At 35.8% G+C, this 20821-nt stretch overlaps 1 protein-coding gene across 1 annotated transcript in view; it reads left to right on the top strand.

The window, feature by feature from the left end:
- Positions 1-457: 457 nt before the first annotated feature.
- LOC123545031 (uncharacterized) overlaps positions 458-20821 on the top strand; it is a 38845-nt gene continuing 18481 nt past the window's right edge. The window contains exons 1-3 of the mRNA XM_053522467.1: positions 458-467; positions 723-871; positions 6025-6970. Coding sequence (XP_053378442.1) covers positions 458-467; positions 723-871; positions 6025-6970 — 1105 coding nt within the window. The remainder of the gene's footprint in view (positions 468-722; positions 872-6024; positions 6971-20821) is intronic.

The raw sequence follows: 20821 nt of genomic DNA, 5'->3' as shown, positions 1-20821 counted from the left end.
GAGCGTGTTGAAATATGACGCTTGCTCTTTTCCTTGACTTCCTCCATTCGTTGCAGTTCCAGGTCGATGAGAGTTCTCTCTGGTTTCAACTGACGCTCAAGCATGCTCTTCGCTATAGCTGTTGTCTGTTCTGCCGGAAGAACCATTCGAACATACATCTTAGAACGAGAATTTTGCTGAGAGAGGTCCCGTTTGAAGCGTTTACATTTAGGTTTGTTGACAAATATATCAGCCTTTTCAGATGAATATTGTCTCGAAGATCTCCTTTTTAACTTTCTCGATTTCCTATCCATTGTATCGAAAAATTCCATTTTTAATGAATGCTCGTCCGTATCTCTTGCTAGCTGAGCTGTGAATGTCTTTAAATAAAGTGAGACCGTGTATTTATCTATCAGTCACTTGTTTCAGAACTTTTATGTTTATGATCCAAGAGTCTCTTTTTTCAGATGCTTGAGAAATGCCTGACGGTTTTCAAACACGCAGTCGCAAAATTCACAGATATTTGAGTGATATGCGCATGTATGCCATACTCTGAAGTGGTGTCACAGGTTTCTCCAACACAAGAAAAAGTAGTCGCATTTCCTGCATTGAAGTATAACGTTCTCGTTTTCGTTACTTCACATAGTGAGGATAACGGTCTCGCTTTATAAACAACAGACTACACCGTCTACACCAATCAAATGTATCCTGATTCACAGATGCTTCTTTTATACACCTTCAAGCCGCATTTAATGCCTCCTCATTGCCTCCTCATACCTCTTCATTGCATCCTCACTACCTCCTCATTGCCTCCTTATACTTCCTCATTGCCTCCTCACTGCCTCCTTATACCTCCTCACTGATTTCCCCTAGGTATGATTTCTCCCCAAAGGTATGATTTCCCCTAGATATTATTTCCCGCCAAAGATATGATTCCATTCCCCCACCCACACACACACACACAAAAAAAAAGAAAAGAAAAAAAAAAGGTATGATTTCCCCTAGGCAGGCCGACTTTGTGCTATATCTTGTATGAGGGCAGGATAAATTTCAATAAGATTGGACTAGATCCCTCGAATACTGTAAGATGACATATCCAAAGTGTTCTCTTTCCATGATCCCCGTGCCGCCAACATTAAATCACCCTAATGGGATGTACGCACGTATCTGAGTGTACAATATACTGATTAAAGGTTAGAGTTTTACTGATTTTAATAATATAAACAAGAGTGCCAGAATGTCACAATATACGCCCGTCACAGCAAATTTCTTTACTCTAGCACCTGTATTAGCAATAGCAAATGGAATTGTAATTTTGTGGTTGTTTAGTAATCATTGTAAGTCTTTTGTTTTTCTAAGTCCACAAAAAAACTCCTTACCAGATAGAGATACCTTAAAATACAGCTAAATTGGAAAGTAACATCTATGTTGTACCACAGAAAAGTGGTCTTGGTTTTTCCCTACGGTCAATTACAAAAAAAGTTACAATATAAGTTATTTATAGTAACAACTAAGGGAAGTTAATCTTTAAAAAAAAAAAAAAAAAAAAAAAAATCCAAAAACAAGGGATCAGAGTGATCTTGGCGCCCACCGTTGAGCCATTTTTGAATGTTCCAAATTTCAAGACTTTTTATTTATTTTTATTTTTTTTATTTAACGTCGCACCGACATATGACAGGTAATATGGCGACTTTCCGGCTTTAATGGTGGAGGAAGACTCCAAGTGCCCCTCCATGCATTATTTCATCATGAGCGGGCACCTGGGTAGAACCACCAACCTTCCGTAAGCCAGCTGGATGCCTTCCTCACATGAAGAATTCAACGCCCTGAGTGAGGCTCGAACCCACATCAATGAGGGGCAAGTGATTTGAAGTCAGCGATCTTAACCACTCGGCCACGCAGGCCCCTAAATTTCAAGACTAGCTCAAGGTCAAAATCAAGGTCAAATTTTATTTCGGTACACAACACTGTGCATGTGGTCCATGCAGGTGGTCCAAATTAGAAAGCTCTAGCTTGAGAAATGTGAAAGTAGGTCACTAGATCAATTTCAAGGTCAAAGTTTATTTTGGTATACAAAACTATGCATGTGCTTCAAATTTGGAGGCTGTAGCTTGAGAAATGTGAAAGTAGGTACTAGGTAAAAATTAATGTCAAATTTCAATTCAGAACACAAAAATATGCATGTGGTCCAAATTAGAAGCCTGTAGCTTCAGAAATGTGAGTCAATCTCAAGATCAAAGTTCATTTCAGTACACAAAACACAAAACTGCATGTAGTCCAAATTTGAAGGCTGTAGCTTGAGAAATGAGAAAGTAGGTCACTAGGTCAAAATCAAGGTCAACTTTCATTTCGGAACACAAAACTATGCATGTGGTCCAAATTGGAAGCCTGTACCTTCAAAAATGTGAATTAGATCACTAGGTCAATGTCAAGGTCAAAGTTTTTTTCGGTGCACAAAACTATGCATGTGGTCCAAATTTGAAGGCTGTAGCTTGAGAAATGTGAAAGTAGGTCACTAGGTCAAAATCAAGGTCAAATTTCATTTCTGAACACAAAACTATGCATGTGGTCCAAATTTGAAGCCTGTATCTTCAAAAATGTGAAAGTAGGTCACTAGGTCAATGTCAAGGTCAAAGGTTTTTTTCAGTGCACAAAACTATGCATGTGGTCCAAATTTGAAGGCTGTAGCTACAGAAATGTGAAAGTAGGTCACTAGGTCAAAATCAAGGTCAACTCATATCAAGGTTCATCTTGCCACTCAAAGCTATACAAAAAAAAATACTATACATAAGGTCCTAATCTGAATGTTGTAGATTATTGACAAGAAGATTTTAAAAGCTTTTCCCTATATAAGTCTATATGAACCATGTGACCCCCGGGGCGGGGCCATATTTGACCCTAGGGGGATAATTTGAACAAACTTGGTAGAGAACCACAATATGATGCTACATTACAAGTATCAAAGCCCTAGGCTTTGTGGTTTTGGTCAAGAGGTTTTTCAAAGTTTTTACCTATATAAGTCTGTATAAACCATGTGACCCCCGGGGCGGGGCCATATTTGACCCCAGGGAAATAATTTGAATCATCTTGATAGAGCACCACTAGATGGTGCTACATACCAAATATCAAAGCCCTTGGCTCTGTGGTTTTGGACAAGAATATTTTCAAAGTTTTCCCTATATAAATCTATGTAAATTATAAAAATAAACAAAGGGTCATAACTCACTCAAAAATTGTTGAACCAGTCTGATTTTCAGGGGGACACAACTAGGATACCAACTCATCATTCTGACAAAGTTTGGTCAAAATCCCCCCAGTAGTTTCTGAGGAGATGCGATAACGAGAAATTGTTAACGGACGGACGGAAGGACGGACGGACGGACGACGGACCACGGACGCAGAGTGATTTGAATAGCCCACCATCTGATGATGGTGGGCTAAAAAAGTCTACACAAAAATCTTTACTAGGTAGAGATTGGTCAAAATACACCTCAAAATTGGATGTAGCATGCATGTTGTACTACAGAAAAGTGGTCTCGATTTTTCCTTACAACTAGTAGTGAAAAAGTTACAATAGAAGCTATTTATAATAACAACAAAGGGAAGTTATTCTAAAGAAGGGAACTGCGCATGAATGACACTTCGTCTCATGATGGTGTATAATTGTGCCAAGTTACATCAAAATCCCTCAATGCATGAAGAAGAAATGCTTCGGACAAAGTCATTCTTGTATCTGAAGTTTGGCCTCTAAGTGTGACCTTGACCTTAGACCTAGGGACCTGGTTCTTGCGCATGACACTTCGTCTCGTGATGGTGAACATTTGTGCCAAGTTATATCAAAATCCCTCTATGCATGAAGAAGAAATGCTCCGGACAAGGTTTTTATTCTTGTATCCTTTGACCTCTAAGTGTGACCTTGACATTTGACCTAGGGACCTGGTTCTTGCGCATGACACTCCGCCTCGTGGTGGTGAACATTTGTGCCAAGTTATATCAAAATCCCTTCATGCCTGAAGAAGAAATGCTCCGGACAAAGTTTTCATTCTTGTATCCTTTGACCTCTAAGTGTGACCTTGACCTTAGACCTAGGGACCTGGTTCTTGCGCAAGACACTCCGTCTCATGATGAGGAACAATTGTGCCAACTTTCATCAAAATCCCTCTATGCATGTAGAAGATATGCTCCGGACAAAGTCTGTGGACGCCGCCTGCCCGCCCATCCGCCCGCCAGGGGCGTTCCCATAATACGTCCCGTTTTTCAAACGGGCGTATAAAAAGGCATAAAAAAACAACAACAACAACAACAGGAAAACAAGTGCTTTCCTAAACATAAAAAAACTCTGTCAGACATTTTTGATACTGTTATGAAACACTGCACCTAAATTACTTTTCACAGACTTAATGTATAAGAAATGTGCACGCTGGGATTTGGGCAAAGTGTTTGAAGAAAGTACTGAGGATATATGACAGTCGCTTTGTGCAAAGAACCACTAGTTTCTTATCTTTGACGCTTTTTTCGTTTAAAAATTTGTCAAGTGATTACAAATACTAGCAAATTTATGATGTTTGAATAGTTATTTTTCCCTGTTTGTACACTATCAAAAAGTTTTTTGGGTTGTCCCCTTTCGACAAACATATAAAAGATAATATGTAAGGGTAGATTTCCCGGAAGCACAGAGCACCAAAAACACAGCCCAGAGCCACGCATTTACATAGTAGGCCCACAACAAAAAGAAGCTGTAATGGAAAAATATTTCAGACGGGTTGCTTCAAACATCTAACAAGTACATAATTAAATTATGCTAAATATTGATGGAGGGGAAGGAAACGACAAGGGGCGAAATGGGGTCGGGGGTGGGGAGGGTGAGGGGGAGGAATCCGAAGGGGACAGCGGAACAAGGACGAACACACAAGGGAACGCCATGTACCCTAAAAACAGTCGCACCACAACGTAAACCACAACATCACAGACACTCATGTACCAAAGATAAACACACAACTACGATCAACTAAACCACATAGAAAAACGAATAAGCAACACATAAGAAAACAGTAGGGCACCGAAATAGACACACAAGCAAACATACGCACCCACACACGCAGGAAAAACAATCAAGTACCGTCATGGGATCGGCTGCCAAAACAAAAAGGAGCCATGAAAACTTACAAAAATGAAAGGGGGGATGCAAAAAGTAGCGCAAATTCAAGGGAAAAGAGAGGGCAACAGGGGGAGTGGGGCGGAGGAAAAACGCTTACAACAAACAAGAAAACATACGCAACAGACAATACAAGAAAAAACAAAACAACCAGTTGAAAATAGGGGCACCGCTTTTGAACGGTCAGTAACCTAAATAAAGGAAACTGGGGGGTTTAAACGCGTTTAGAGCATGCCAACCTCGCACTTACCCTATTATCAACAAGTTAAAAAAACACAATGTAAATAAAATCCCCGCTGAGAAAGGCTCTAACATTAGAGCAAAAGTAACAGATAAATAAAGCAAAACATAAAATTAAGGTAAATTTAAGGTACAATTACACAAATGTACTCAACAGCTTGTCTGAAGTCAGAGCAACAAGAGCCTAACTTTTAAGGGCACGACTAAGAAAACAGTAAGATAAAAATCAAATCCCTCCGTCCGTTGTATGTAGGATTTAGGAGAAAAGCATCACGGAGTCCTACACTTTATATGTCATCGCACCATCAAATAGGAAAGCGTAGCAATAAACTGTAGAGGGGTCAATCACTAAACAGGCACTGTGCTTCACGATTTTCGCATCGTATCCTCTTTTGATTAACTTTTTAACCAATTTTACAAAATTTTGATTAAAATAAGGGTTATGTTTAATTTTCCGCATTTTATAAACTACATCTCCATAGTATTCCGGGTGTGTAAGTCCAAGTTTTAAAAGTGTTTTAAGGGTCGTATTGTATTTTTCTAAGAGTTCAGACTTAGACTGCCTCTTCTGCCTTGAGTTTTTGCATGTAAAACTGCTGAAGTCAGTGGTGATATTTACAAACTGAGTTTATTTGAAAATTATATTTCAGTGGGATACACGCACATTAGAAGAAAAACTTTTGGATGTCAATAAAGCTGGGATACACGATAGCAAAAATTATATCTACCCACTCTGGAAGACCTTGCTAAATAAATGGTTCAGTTACAAAAACTCAAAAGTTTACATCGTCACCCCCTTCCTAGACGAACAACGCATGCAAGACGTCTGCAGAATAATCTTGCATAACGAAGCAGATGAACAACTTACTAACTTCTATGTCAGAGAAAAATGCAACAATGGTAAGTCAATATCAGAATTACAAGAGACTGTTTTAGGAAAAATAGAGTTGGACGATATACATCAAAAAAGGCTAAAGAATATCTTCGAGAAGATCACTGATCCGGGAAAATGGTTCCATGCAAAATTTATGTGTTGCGTTCAGGATATTACAGCTGATCTTTTCATCACCAGTGCAAACTTCCAAGGATCCCACTTTGACCACAATAATTTGGAAACTGTACAGTATGTAACAATGACAAAACAGATTTTTGAGGAAAGGTTTTTAGAACCACTGACTACGCATTACGAAACACATTTCAAGTTTCAATGCATCGACTGTGAGAAAAACTACATGAAACTAGGTATTCTAAAAACCCACACAGAAAACAAACACAAAAAAACACTCGAGACATATAAAAGAAAACAAATTAAAAAAGAGGTGCTCCCGTGCAAAACAACTAAGAAAATACCTAGATGTAACTTAATTCCTGGACAAAAAGAACGGCTCAAGCAACAGTCCAATAAAAAAACTGAGATAACAACAGACGGCAATGAGATGATCAATCCTTCTCCACTTTCTAGACCGACCACACCTACAAACACTGGTGATGAAATCTTGTACGCCACTAGGTTTGAAGACGACCAAGAGTCTGGACCAAGCATAGTCAAATCAGAGAGCACAGAAATACTCTGCTTAGACGAGAACAATGAAACAGGTCAGATTTATACTTAAGGTACTTCCGCAAATTGAAATTAGAAATTCATGTGAAAAATCAGACTCCTCGAAACAGCTTTCGAAATGCAAGGACACAAAAATATATGATAAAAGTTGAGAAAATATACCTGTAGGTAAACTTGCGAGCATGAAAGCTACGCTAAACCCTATCTCCAAAGTGCTTTGGAAGAAAATGAGTGGTGAGCATTTTTGGTGCAAAATTTTGGTATCGTATGCAACCTAAATTGCTATAAAATATTCATTTTCAAATCAAAGAAATGCCAAAATAGTGCAAACGAGCGTTATTTTTTTAAGAAAATGTCGTCAAACATTCTAATGCGCAAAACACGTGCACAGTTTTTCTAAAATATTTCGCCGCATTTTTTATTTCAAGGAATTAAATATATGACCGTTCTTTTACCTCAGATTTCCTTACTGAAATATTTATGTCTCCTTATGATTAGAGATATCCATTTAGTATAGTTTTGCACTGTCCGATCTCCTCAATCTATTACCGATCCTTTACGTTTAAATAATAAACGCAATGTGTAATGATAGTTTTTCGCTTTACACACCTCTCTTGGACAAGAAAGCCGTTTCACTTAAAATGTGTAAGCATCCGCTGGCAAAATATTAATGAAAGATCGGAACTTTTTCTAAAATAAAGTTCAATTTCAATCATTTTCAAAAACCGGAAATATTGCGCATTGTGTTCAATTTAAAAATAAAACAAATCCCATTTTAAAACTTTTCCGGGAACTATACGTTTCAGTCGAACAACGCATTTCAAGATGGCACAAAACTGGTTTCTCTTTGTAAACAATGTCAAAGTTCACCTGAGGGACATTGCTGAAAAAGTAAAAGTGCTTACTTGTTTCAGTTTTTCGACCTGTAGAAAACAATCAACTTTCAACTTTAGATGCGTATATGTTCTATAATTATTCCAATATCAACAAGAGCTGTCTGATGACAGCGCGCTCGACTATTCGAAGAATTGATTGAAGAATGGTGTCAGAATATTTCCACGGATATTCAGACAAAAGAAATAAATAGATTAGACAAACAATGTTCCTGTATTACTTTGATTTCGATAAGTCTTGCACTAAATGGCAATATATGAGCCAATTTCAAAGTCCAAAAAGGGCCATAATTCAGTCAGAATAGTTATGTACTCTTGCCTACAGATGGAAATCATAATGATAAACAAGTGTTCAAAGTTTAAAAGCCATATGTCAAATAGTTTTGACAAAACATGGACTTGTATGGAAACAGAACCAATTTCAAAGTTCAAAATGGGCCATAATTCAGCCAAAATAGATGACAGAGTTATGTTCTCTTTTCTACAGATAGAGACTATTATACTAAACAAGTGATAAAAGTTTCAAAGCCATATGTTAAACACTTCACAAAAAATATGAACTGGTATGAAAAACTTAACCAAGATTTCTCAGTCAAAAAGGGCCATAATTCAGACAAAATCCTTGATGGAGTTATGTACTCTTGCCTATAACTGGACATGGTGATGGTAAACAGATGTTGAAAGTTTCAAAGCTTTATCTCAAAAGACTTTGTCAAAATATGAACTGGTACGAAATATTAACCCAGATTTCTAAGACAAAAAGGGCCATAATTCAGCCAAAATCCTTGATGGAGTTATGTACTCTTGCCTATAACTGGACATGGTGATGGTAACTAAGTGTTGAAAGTTTCGAAGCTTTATCTCAAAAGACTTTGTCAAAATATGAACTGGTACGAAAAACTTAACCATGATTTCTAAGTCAAAAGGGGCCATAATTCAGTCAAAATCCTTGATGGAGTTATGTGCTCTTGCCTGTAACTGGACATGGTGATGTTAAACAAGTGTTGAAAGTTTCAAAGCTTTATCTCAAAAGACTTTGTCAAGATGTGGACTGGTACGAAATATTAACCCAGATTTCTAAGTCAAAAAGGGCCATAATTGAGCCAAAATCCTTGATGGAGTTATGTGCTCTTGCCTATAACTGGACATGGTGATGGTAAACAAGTGTTGAAAGTTTCAAAGCTTTATCGCAAAAGACTTTGTCAAAATATGAACTGGTACGAAAAACTTAACCATGATTTCTCAGTCAAAAGGGGCCATAATTCAGCCAAAATCCTTGATGGAGTTATGTGCTCTTGCCTACAAGTGGCAATGATGATGGTAAACAAGTGTTGAAAGTTTCAAAGCTTTATCTCAAAAGACTTTGTCAAAATGTGGACTGGTACGAAAAACTTAACCCAAGGTGTGACGCCGACGCCGACGCCGACACCGACGCCGACGCCGTGGTGAGTAGGATAGCTCTACTTATTCTTCGAATAGTCGAGCTAAAAACCGTCCGATCTTTTCCGTGAGAAATAAAATGAAGCAATTTTAACTATTTGTTTACACTTTAACCATGTGAAATTAAAGGCATGTACTATCACGAGACTCCCGTGCATTTTGAACCTCGTGGTGAATAAACTGAATTTACTTTAAAGTATGGTGTCTCAGTTGAGCCAGTTATTTGTTAATTTCACAGAACATACATTAAAGAAGTGGCATGTGTACGAATATTTAAAATTCTATTTTAAATTTACGACGAAAGAAAACAAATGTGCACTCGGCAAATAGCAAGTCTATTATTTTCAGGTGTATACTGAACACTGATTCCAATGTTCGTAAATTTAAGATGAAGAACTCCTTATCCTTGGTTTCGTAGACAGTCTCAGTACTGGACCGCTGCTTCCGCTGTCAACACCGCAGTAATGTAAAGTCAGTGTCGGCTTCCATGCCGAAATTGCAATACACATTTTTTATCAGTTTAAATCTATGGAAGTGTGAAGAGTATCATTTTTTAATGAAGAACCAAGATACAAAAAAAACATTTTTGAGATATTTCTGATTTTTATCATCAGGTTTTTTTTGCGCAAAAAGTTCAACCGATTGCATTTTTTTTTGTTTCGTAGTTATCTACAATTGTATACAAATTGTATTACCTCCTAACATATGTGGCTGTACATTTTTTCTGCGATTTAGATACTCACTGTGTTTTTAAAAACATCCTGCATAAATTCTCATATTGTAAAAGAATCGATATATCAATATTGGTTAGTTTACGACGCATGGAATCACTATACACATCTAACACACAGGTGGCAGTAACGTACCTAGGATACAGTATGGGTCCATGAGCCATATGAACTTAAATTTATTACAATTATAATGTTTTCTTAGGAAAAAATGACAAAAAAGCCATTTTGAAAAAAAATTTGCTCCTGTGACAATAAGCCATGAGAAAGGTAGATATGAACAGTTTGACATGTGCATTGCTTCCAGGTCCGTATTTTTTTCAAAACAATATTTCCTTATCAATGATTGGCCGTCTTTTTGGCAAAAGATTAACCTTTCAGAAAAACCTTACTTCAAAGCCCAGTTCCAAACCGTTTACGCATCATGAACGGGCAACGGCGTACGAAACGATAGTGTTTTCTCTGTCCGAATAAATCCCACACATTTTTCGCACCGAAGTCTCCCCCCTAAAACACACCAAGCACATAGTGCCAGTTTAAAATAACGTTATTACCGTTCATAACAGACTAAACACAAACTAACAAGACCGAAAATCGGGTTCAATCCTACTTTGTTACTTACAAATTCGCTATTCAACTTTTTCGCTTTCGGAAATTACCTTCGCCTGCCATGATTACCGTTGACAAGACGGTGGTTGTAAAGAACGTTTTCATTGGCGGAGACAGTTTACGTATTTCAAACGTAGCGATAAAATCCAAAGAGTACCCGTATATAAACAAGCAGCGACGGCTCACGAAGATTATTTACCAAATTCAAATAAATAACAACTAGTAAGTAATTAAGTTGAATTGAACCTTATTTTTAGTCTTGTTAGTTTACATTTAGCATATTCTGAATGCTTGTAGTGCTATTTTTAACTGACATGGTGTACTTGATTTGTTTTGGGGGGGAGACTTCGGTGCGAAAAATGTGTGGGATTTATTCGGATGGAGAAATCACTATCGTTTCGTACGCAGTTGCTCGCTCGTGATGCGTAAACGGTTTGGAACTGGGTTTTGAAGTAAGAAGGTTTTTCTGAAAGATTAATCTTTTGCCGAAAAGGCGGCCAATCATTGATAAGGAAATATTGTTTTGAAAAAAAAATTACGGACCTGGAAGCAATGCACATGTCAAACTGTTCATATCTACCTTTCTCATGGGTCATTGTTACAGGAGCAAAATTTTTTTCAAAATGGCTTTTTGATATTTTTTTCCTAAGAAAACATTATAATTGTAATAAATTCAAGAGCATATGGCTCATGGACCCATACTGTATCCTAGGTACGTTACTGCCACCTGTGATCTAACATGGTCCGGACCAGTGTGCGGAAATACTGTGGCCCAATGTTTTAAGATTGTCTAAAAATATTTGCATATATCGTGATAAAGCAAATATTTCACTTGTTTGTATAATTTATAAATATACAATCATGTATGTGTGAGAATGTTACGTTAAGTGATTTCGGTAGTTACCGCAGAAAGTGCCGAAAATTCCATTTCCACCAAACTGTCCATGACATAAACAGCGCGTAAGTACATAAATTCCAGTATAATAAATTTAACCTTTCTTATACTTGCACAATCCTTGAAACGAATTTTGGATCGTTGCCAAATCTGGTTCACATTAATTCTAAGACTTGTCTTTACAATTTTAGGCAGTTTGGTACACCATACATAGAAAAATCACTGACTGCACATCGCACTACTTTTATGTATGCTGAAAATAGCAACATGTATGTAACAGAATTAGGGCAAAAACTGCATTGTGCTTTCGTACAGCCAAGCTTGCGATTTACATGTATGCATTTGTGATTCTCATGTACACATGCTTCCTTCGGACATCCCATTTTGCATTGTTACATGACCATTTGTGCATCCTATGTTTACGTGTTCCTTTCTAACATTCATACATGCTAATTGTGAGAAATGATCTGTGCTTGCTCAGTTTTTCTAAAATGACCGTGTTGCTTTCGGACACGCTATAATCTGACAAACTACATCAATCATTCATCTTATTTACTAGTGGTTACTTCCATTGTGTCTTCTTTGGAGCGTCAACGGTGTATGCTAAGTGATGAAAAGAACATAAGTGGTTCCTGAAATGTTTAAATGCAAGGAGTTTTGATGCTTACATATAAATTTAGCTGTGGGTTATGATGCGTTGTGACAACATAAATTTTTACATTCTCAAATTCTTGTTCAAGTGGAGATAACACCCTTGCACTAAAAACAGAAACACACGAACTGTATCGAGAGTGTTAAGACTACACGTCCGGTAACAGGAAAAATAACAAAATTATATTCTTATCTGAATCCAAGTAAAATAAGCATTGTTTTTGAAACACTACCTTTACTATAACTGTGTAGTCAGCAGATATTTATAGCGCGCTTTAAATAGCCTACACAACAAAATTATGTCAACTTAATTAATTTTGTCTCCTCGCATACACAGACGAAAGTATATTTGATAGCGTTAAATTGAGATTTAATGTAGCGCTATATCTGAATAAGTAGTTTTTTGTGTTTACTTTATAACTTACGACTAAACTTTTACTCGGCTAACGCGGTATTACCCGCAGAACCGAAACTTTTTAAGTTCAACACTCTTATCCTACATAATTAACAATTAAAACGGAGATTTTCAATGGATAGTAAACGTAGCTGCCTGTCAAAAAAGTTGCTTTAAATGCTGCTTTTAACAATAGCTGTCCGTAAAACAGCCAATGATCGTCTATTCAAATTGTTGTCCCAGAAGCAGGAATATTACCTTAAATGTTAAAATATCTATAGAGTTTTAATCAAGTGTCTGCATTTAAGGTTTGGAGGGAGTAACTTGTAAGCAAAACTTTAACCAAGATTTTATAAGTCTAAAAAGAAAGGGGAATAATTTGGCCAAAACACATGTCAGAGTTATGGGACTTGATGCTATTACCTAGTTTTATAACCCCGAAGACACATGTGAAGTTTCAATTCAATATCTGCATTAGTTTTGGAGACAGTAACTTGCAAGCAAAACTTTAACCAGGATTTTCTAAGTCTAAAAGGGGGCATCATTTAGCCAAAATACATGTCAGAGTTATAAGACTTGACCTAGTTAGGTTGGTAACTGACCTAGAAAAAGGAAAAATAAGTTTCAACGATATATAGAGGATATTTGTTTGTTTTGAGTGAATATGGAATATATCTCACTAAGAAGTGAGAAAAGTTCAAATATTTTTACGAGCGCGTAGCGCGAGTGAAAATTTGAACATTTTCTCATCTCGAGGTGAGATATATTCAATATTCAAGAAAAACAAACAAATTTCCTTTTTATTTTATGCTCAATTACGTTGAGATGTGCATTTTGCAACAATTTTTAATCTCAGCGCGGGAAACAGACGCGCGTAAACAGACATGACGTCAGACGTGTTGGGACGTTAGAAAGACGCACACAACATAAAGTTCCATTTTATTTTTTGCTGCATAACGTTATGAAATTCTCATAACTGTAAGTAAAATAATTTGAATCGAGAAATATACTATAAAGAACAAAGTGCGACCACAATTTTCATCCTGTGTTAAGCAAATAATTTAAAATTCATACACAATATACGAGGGGGCGGAGCTATATCTGATGAGATATAAAAGTATTTAACTGATAGAATACAGTATTTTATTAGTTAGCTTAAAATAAATGCCTTTAAATGATAGCCTGAATAATATGTACTTGCATGCAAAACTTTAACCAATGTGTGACGCCGACGCCGAGACCAGGGTGAGTGGAATATCTAGACTATTCTTTGAATAGTCGAGCTAAAACGAATGGTATCTCAATTGACTTAAAGCAATAAATAAGATGCGTACATGTTTGATGATACACAGGCCTTCTCGAACTTGATTACCGGACGTCTAGACAAATCAAACAGGTTAGGTCCGGTCACCGGACACATAGCCAAAGTGCGTAGTGTCGTAGTTTTTTTCCGTGACTTAGCGGAAGCTTCCGAGCACGAATATAAAAGCGCCCTCTGGTATCATAATGAGAAATGTACATTATGGTAACCTCATTATGTTTAGTGCTATGCTGCATTCTGCATTGTGACAAGTGAGATTGTGATCATTTAAAACTTTGTTAGCTGTTCATGCGTACGAGTAAGCGCATTCAACCTGTCCAGGAGCCACTTCTGTCTATATCATCAGCATAATATTATAGACAACATAAACACATGGGGAAGGTGTGTCTAGGTTAACCGCAAGCTAATACACCGAGTGATGCATGTCACATTGCAGCATGACCGAAAGCAAGATAATGCCATAGACAAATGAAGAAGTAACTATGATATTAAAATGAAACAATTAAGTATGTATGAATGTCAGAAAGGAACATGTAAATATAGGATGCACAAATGGTCATGTAACAATGCAAAATGGGATGTCCGAAGGAAGCATGTGAACATGAGAATAACGAATGCTTATATGTCAATCGCAAGATTGGATATACGAAAGCACAATGCAGTTTTTGCCTTAATTCTGTTCCATAAACATGTACAAATGTATTTTCGTTTTAATACATGAAGGGCTCACATTTGAAAACAGATTTTGTAATAAGTTTAGTTTTATTCGGTAAGACAATTCTCCTATGCATTAATTGAAACTTTGAACTAACTTTTACCATTTATGAATTTTTAATAAAGTATTTGGAAAGGATTGATAAATCTAACCAAAAATTTGGAAAAATACAGGTTAAATATCTGCTTCGTTTATTTCCAAATTTCATTATTACTTTTTATACAGCTACCCCGGATACTTTTAGTTCAGGTCTTGTAAACTGAGCTGTTTTTGTGCTATGGAACAGCTGCATTTGAAAGCTTTTGTTCACTATATTTTCACACCGCAAATGAAGGTAACTCTAAATTCAAGGCGGAAGTACCTTAAAATATTTTCTCTAGCTATTCTTGTTTCACTTGTTGTTGTAAGGCTGAACACCACTAAATCCAGCTGTTCTTTTTTTTTTATATAAAATCCACTTACTTCATAACGGTTTTTCGACATTTTCTAGCAAATCAGATTTTCAGAGACTTATATTCCCATGAAGAACTAGATCGCTACTTTAGAAAAACAAAAAAGAAAAGGGGGTGTTAACTTTTATATAAGAAAACTACAGTTCGTTAAATACAACACGCTGAATATACTACTTTTCGCTTGTTTCAATTTCTCTTTTCGAGACATTAAATTCTTACGCCGTCATTTATACCTAGCATGCGATAGGAACATGCCGATATCAATAGAATGCAAAGTGGAGACTTACATTCTATTTGGTAGTGATCAGCCTATAAGAAAAAAAATGTTTGATTCTTCCATGAATTTGCATTCATTCTCAAGGTACACCCAATTCACAATGATCCTGCTTATTTTTGGTGCAAAATATTGACAAAATGTAGAGAAATGACAATTCATTACAGATCACCCCCATCTCCAAAAATACGAGAAATTTAGCCCTGTGCAAGCAATATTTGCCTTATTAATGAAATTTTCATTTAAGACTCATTTAATCGTTACGATGTTTGTCATGTTCATTCAGAAACATGCTAATTTCAGTAACATTTAGACAATTGTAGCGCTAAAATGCGAGAAAAGACACTTACAACGTCCTAAAACGGACCAAAATAGAGCCACATGGTCGAAAATTCGATCTTAATTCCAAACACAAGAAATTTAAGAGTTTTCAGCCATTCGTTACCGTTTTACATCACAAAGAATAGATTAATGGCATTTCCATTCATTTTCGAGGAGTTTCAGAAAATACCATGTATTGCCCCTTATAGGCTGAACACCACTAAATCTAGCTGTTCTTTATTTCATATAAAATATACTTACATCATAAAGGGTTTTTCAACATTTTCTAGCATATCAGATTTTCAGAGACTTATATTCCCATAAACGACTAGATCGCTAATTTAGAAAAACAAAAAGAAAAGGGGTGTTAACTTTTATATAAGAAAACTACAGTTCGCTAAATACGACCCGCTGAATTTGTTACTTTTCACTTCTTTCAAATTCTTTTTTCGAGACATTAAATTCTTAAGCCGCCATTTTTACCTAGCATGCGGTAGGAACATGCCGTTTTCAATAGAATGCAAAGTGATACGTACTGAAACACGGTAGGGTAAAAGTAAGTACGTTCCTGTCGCGAAAATGCACCAGGAAAGAAAAAAGATTAGTACTGTTCGTATTTGGACTAATTGCGACTAGACCAGCGGAGGCTTACATTCTATTTGGTAGTGATCAGCCTATAAGAAAATATATTTGTTTGATTTTTCTATGAATTTGCATTTATTCTCAAGGTACACCTATTTTACAATGATTCTGCTTATTTTTGGTGCAAAATATTGAGAAAATATAGAGAAATGACAATTCATTACAGGTCACCCCAATCCCCAAAAATACGCGAAATTTAGCCCTGTGTAAGCAATATTTCAATTTATTTTTGCCTTATTCGCGGAATTTTCAGTTAAAATGCATTTAATCGTAACGATGTTTGTCATTTTTATTCAGAAACATGCTAATTTCAATAATATTTAGACAGTTGTAGTGCTAAAATGCAAGAAAAGACATTTACTAGGTCCTATAACGGACTAAAATAGCGCCTCCTGGTCGAAAATTCGATCTTAATTCCAAAAACACAAGAAATTTAAGAGTTTTCAGCCATTTGTTAACGTTTTACATCATAAAGAATAGATTAATGGCATTTCCATTCATTTTCGAGGAGTTTCAGAAAATACCATGTATTGCCCCTAATAAGAAAAAAAAAGTTTGATTTTTCCATGAATTTGCATTCATTCTCAAGATACACCCATTTTACAATGATTCTGCTTATTTTTGGTGCAAAATATTAAGAAAATATAGAGAAATGACAATTCATTACAGGTCACCCCCATCCTCCAAAACACGCGGAATTTAGCCCTGTGCAAGCAGTATTTCAATTTATTTTGCCTTATTCGTGGAATTTTAACTTGAGATCCATTTAATCGTTACGATGTTTGTCATTTTCATTCAGATAGATGGTAATTTCAATAATATTTAGACTATTGTAGTGCTAAAATGCGAGGAAAGACATTTACTAGGTCCAAAAAAGGACCAAGATAGAGCCACATGGTTGAAAATTCGATCTTAATTCCAAAAACACAAGAAAATTAAGAGTTTTCAGCCTTTGTTACCGTTTTACATCATAAAGAATATATTAACGTTATTTCAATTCATTTTCGAGGAGTTTCAGAAAAAGCCATGTTTTACCCCTAATAAGAAACAAATTTTGTTTGTTTTTTCCATGAGTTTGCATTCATTCTCAAGGTACACCTATTTTACAATGATTCTGCTTATTTTTCGTGCAAAATATTGAGAAAATATAGAGAAATGACAATTCGTTACAGGTCATCCCCATCACCAAAAAGACGCCAAATTTCGCCCTGTGCAAGCGGTACTTCAATTTTTTTTTGCCTTATTCGTGGAATTTTTATTTAAGATCCATTTAATTGTTACGATGTTTGTCATTTTCATTCAGATAGATGGTAATTTCAATAATATTTAGACAATTGTAGTGCTAAAATGCGAGAAAAGACATTTACTTGGTCCTAAAACAGACCAAAAAAGAGCCACCAGGTCGAAAATTCGATCTAAATTCCAAAAATATTAAAAACAATTAACAGTTTTCAGTCTTTGTTACCGCTTTACATCATAAGAATATATTAATGGTATTTCGATTCATTTTCGAGGAGTTTCAGAAAAAGCAATATATTACCCCTAATAAGAAAAAAAAATGTTTGATTTTTCCATGAGTTTGCATTCATTCTCAAGGTAGACCTATTTCACAATGATTCTACTTATTTTTGGTGCAAAATATTGAGAAAATATAGAGAAATGACAATTCATTACAGGTCACCCCATCCTCAAAAATATGCGAAATTTAGCCCTGTGCAAGCAATATTTCAATATATTTTGCCTTATTCGTGGAATTTTCATTCAAGATCCATTTAATCGTTACGATGTTTTTTTCATTTTCATTCAGAAACATGCTAATTTCAATAATATTTAGACAATTGTAGTGCTAAAATGCGAGAAAATACACTTACAACGTCCTAAAACGGACCAAAATAGAGCCACAAGGTCGAAAATTCGACCTAAATTCCAAACACAAGAAATTTAAGAGTGTTCAGCCATTCGTTACCGTTTTACATCATAAAGAATAGATTAATGGCATTTCCATTCATTTTCGAGGAGTTTCAGAAAATACCATGTATTGCCCCTTATAGGCTGAACACCACTAAATCTAGGTGTTCTTTGTTTCATAAAATAAAATATACTTACATCATAAAGGGTTTTTCAACTTTTTCTAGCATATCAGATTTTCAGAGACTTATATTCCCATAAACGACTAGATCGCTAATTTAGAAAAACAAAAACAAAAAGGGGTGTTAACTTTTATATAAGAAAACTACAGTTCGTTAAATATAACCCGCTGAATTTATTACTTTTCACTTCTTTCAATTTCTCTTTTCGAGACATTAAATTCTTAAGCCGCCATTTTTACCTAGCATATGATAGGAACATGCCGATTTCAATAGAATGCAAAGTGATACATACTGAAACACGGTAGGGTAAAAGTAAGCACGTTGCTGTCGCGAAAATGCACCAGGAAAGAAAAAAGTTTAGTACTATTCGTATTTGGACTACTTGTGACTAGACCAGCGGAGGCTTACATTCTATTTTGTAGTGATCAACCTATAAGAAAATATATTTGTTTGATTTTTCCATGAATTTACATTCATTCTCAAGGTACACCTATTTTACAATGATTCTGCTTATTTTTGGTGCTAATTATTGAGAAAATTTAGAGAAATGACAATTCATTACAGGTCACCCCAATCCCCAAAAATACGCGAAATTAATCCCTGTGTAAGCAATATTTCAATTTATTTTTGCCTTATTCGCGAAATTTTCATTTAAAATCCATTTAATCGTTACGATGTTTGTCATTTTCATTCAAAAACATGCTAATTTCAATAATATTTAGACAATTGTAGTGCTAAACTGCGAGAAAAGACATTTACTTGGTCCTAAAACGGACCAAAATAGCGCCACCTGGTCGAAAATTCGATCTTTATTCCAAAAACACAAGAAATATAAGAGTTTTCAGCCATTTGTTACCGTTTTACATCATAAAGAATAGATTAATGGCATTTCCATTCATTGTCGATGAGTTTCAAAAAATACCATGTATTGCCACTAATAAGAAGACAAAATGTTTGATTTTTCCATGAATTTGCATTCATTCTCAAGGTACACCCATTTTACAACGATTCTGCTTATTTTTGGTGAAAATATTAAGAAAATATAGAGAAATGACAATTCATTACAGGTCACCCCCATCCCCAAAAACACGCGAAATTTAGCCCTTTGCAAGCAATAATTCAATTTATTTTGCCTTATTCGTGGAATTTTCATTTAAGATCCATTTAATCGTTACGATGTTTGTCATTTTCGTTCAAAAACATGCTAATTTCAATAATATTTAGACAATTGTAGTGCTAAAATGCGAGAAAAGACATTTACTGGGTCCTAATACGGACCAAAATAGAGCCACCTGGTCGAAAATTCGATCTAATATCCAAAAACACAAGAAATTTAATAGTTTTCAGCCATTTGTTACCGTTTTACATCATAAAGAATAGATTAATGGCATTTCAATTCATTTTCGAGGAGTTTCAGAAAAAAAAACATGTATTGCCCCTAATAAGAAAAAAAATTGTTTGATTTTTCCATGAATTTGCATTCATTCTCAAGATACACCTATTTTACAATGATTTTGCTAATTTTTGGTGCAAAATATTGAGAAAATATAGAGAAATGATAATTCATTACAGGTCACCCCCATCCCCAATAATACGCGAGATTTAGCCCTGTGCAAGCAATATTTCAATTTAGTTTGCCTTATTCGTGGAATTTTCATTTAAGATCCATTTAATCGTTACGATGTTTGTCATTTTCATTCAGAAACATGCTAATTTCAGTAATATTTAAACAATTGTAGTGCTGAAATGCGAGAAAAGACATTTAATAGGTCCTAAAACTACGGAATCCTGTTCGTGCCACTTAAATTCTCGCCTCGCCAACACGCGAGAACGCGATAATTATCGCATTCTCGCCTTGTCTGAAAACATATATACATGCGACATTTAACAATTCTCGCGAGGTAAAGAGGGCGATAATTATCGTCTTAATTTTCGCATGTCTTTCTTAATTTTCGCATTGTGAAATTGGAAACCAATATACATAGTTGCGAGACTAAGATTATCAAACGTTTTATTAAAAGAGGTTACGACCCAACTGTTTTGAGACATACCGCATGTTTAGTGTTCAACCCGTTTACAGTTGGACACTACGCTTCCCTCTTTGATTGCGTCTGACGGAAGAGGGGGAGGACTCTATGATGAGCAGTTTTTAAATCCTACCAGGACTGAACTGTTTTGATATTTGTCTTCTGGCCTGTTTCGTCGGGCCCTTAAGGGTGTTTCTTTTGTTGCTCTGTCTTCTGAAAAGGCATTGAGTACATACGTTTTTGGTTCTTAAGGTTTGCTTTTTATATATTTATACACGAGCATTTTTGTGTTTTACATGCCATGCCTTTTTGTTTCCATTACGTGTGTTAGAGATTCACCTGGAGGGGATTACTTTTATTTACACTGTCCCATGTCTTTGGGACATGGTGGGGGTAAGAGTGAGGTTGGGTGCGCACCATAAACCGGTTTAAGC

This window comes from Mercenaria mercenaria, chromosome 1 (genome assembly GCF_021730395.1).
Source record: "Mercenaria mercenaria strain notata chromosome 1, MADL_Memer_1, whole genome shotgun sequence".
Lineage (NCBI taxonomy): Eukaryota > Metazoa > Mollusca > Bivalvia > Venerida > Veneridae > Mercenaria > Mercenaria mercenaria.
The sequence above is the reverse complement of the archived record's forward strand: the minus strand, read 5'-3'. Positions and strand labels throughout refer to the sequence as shown.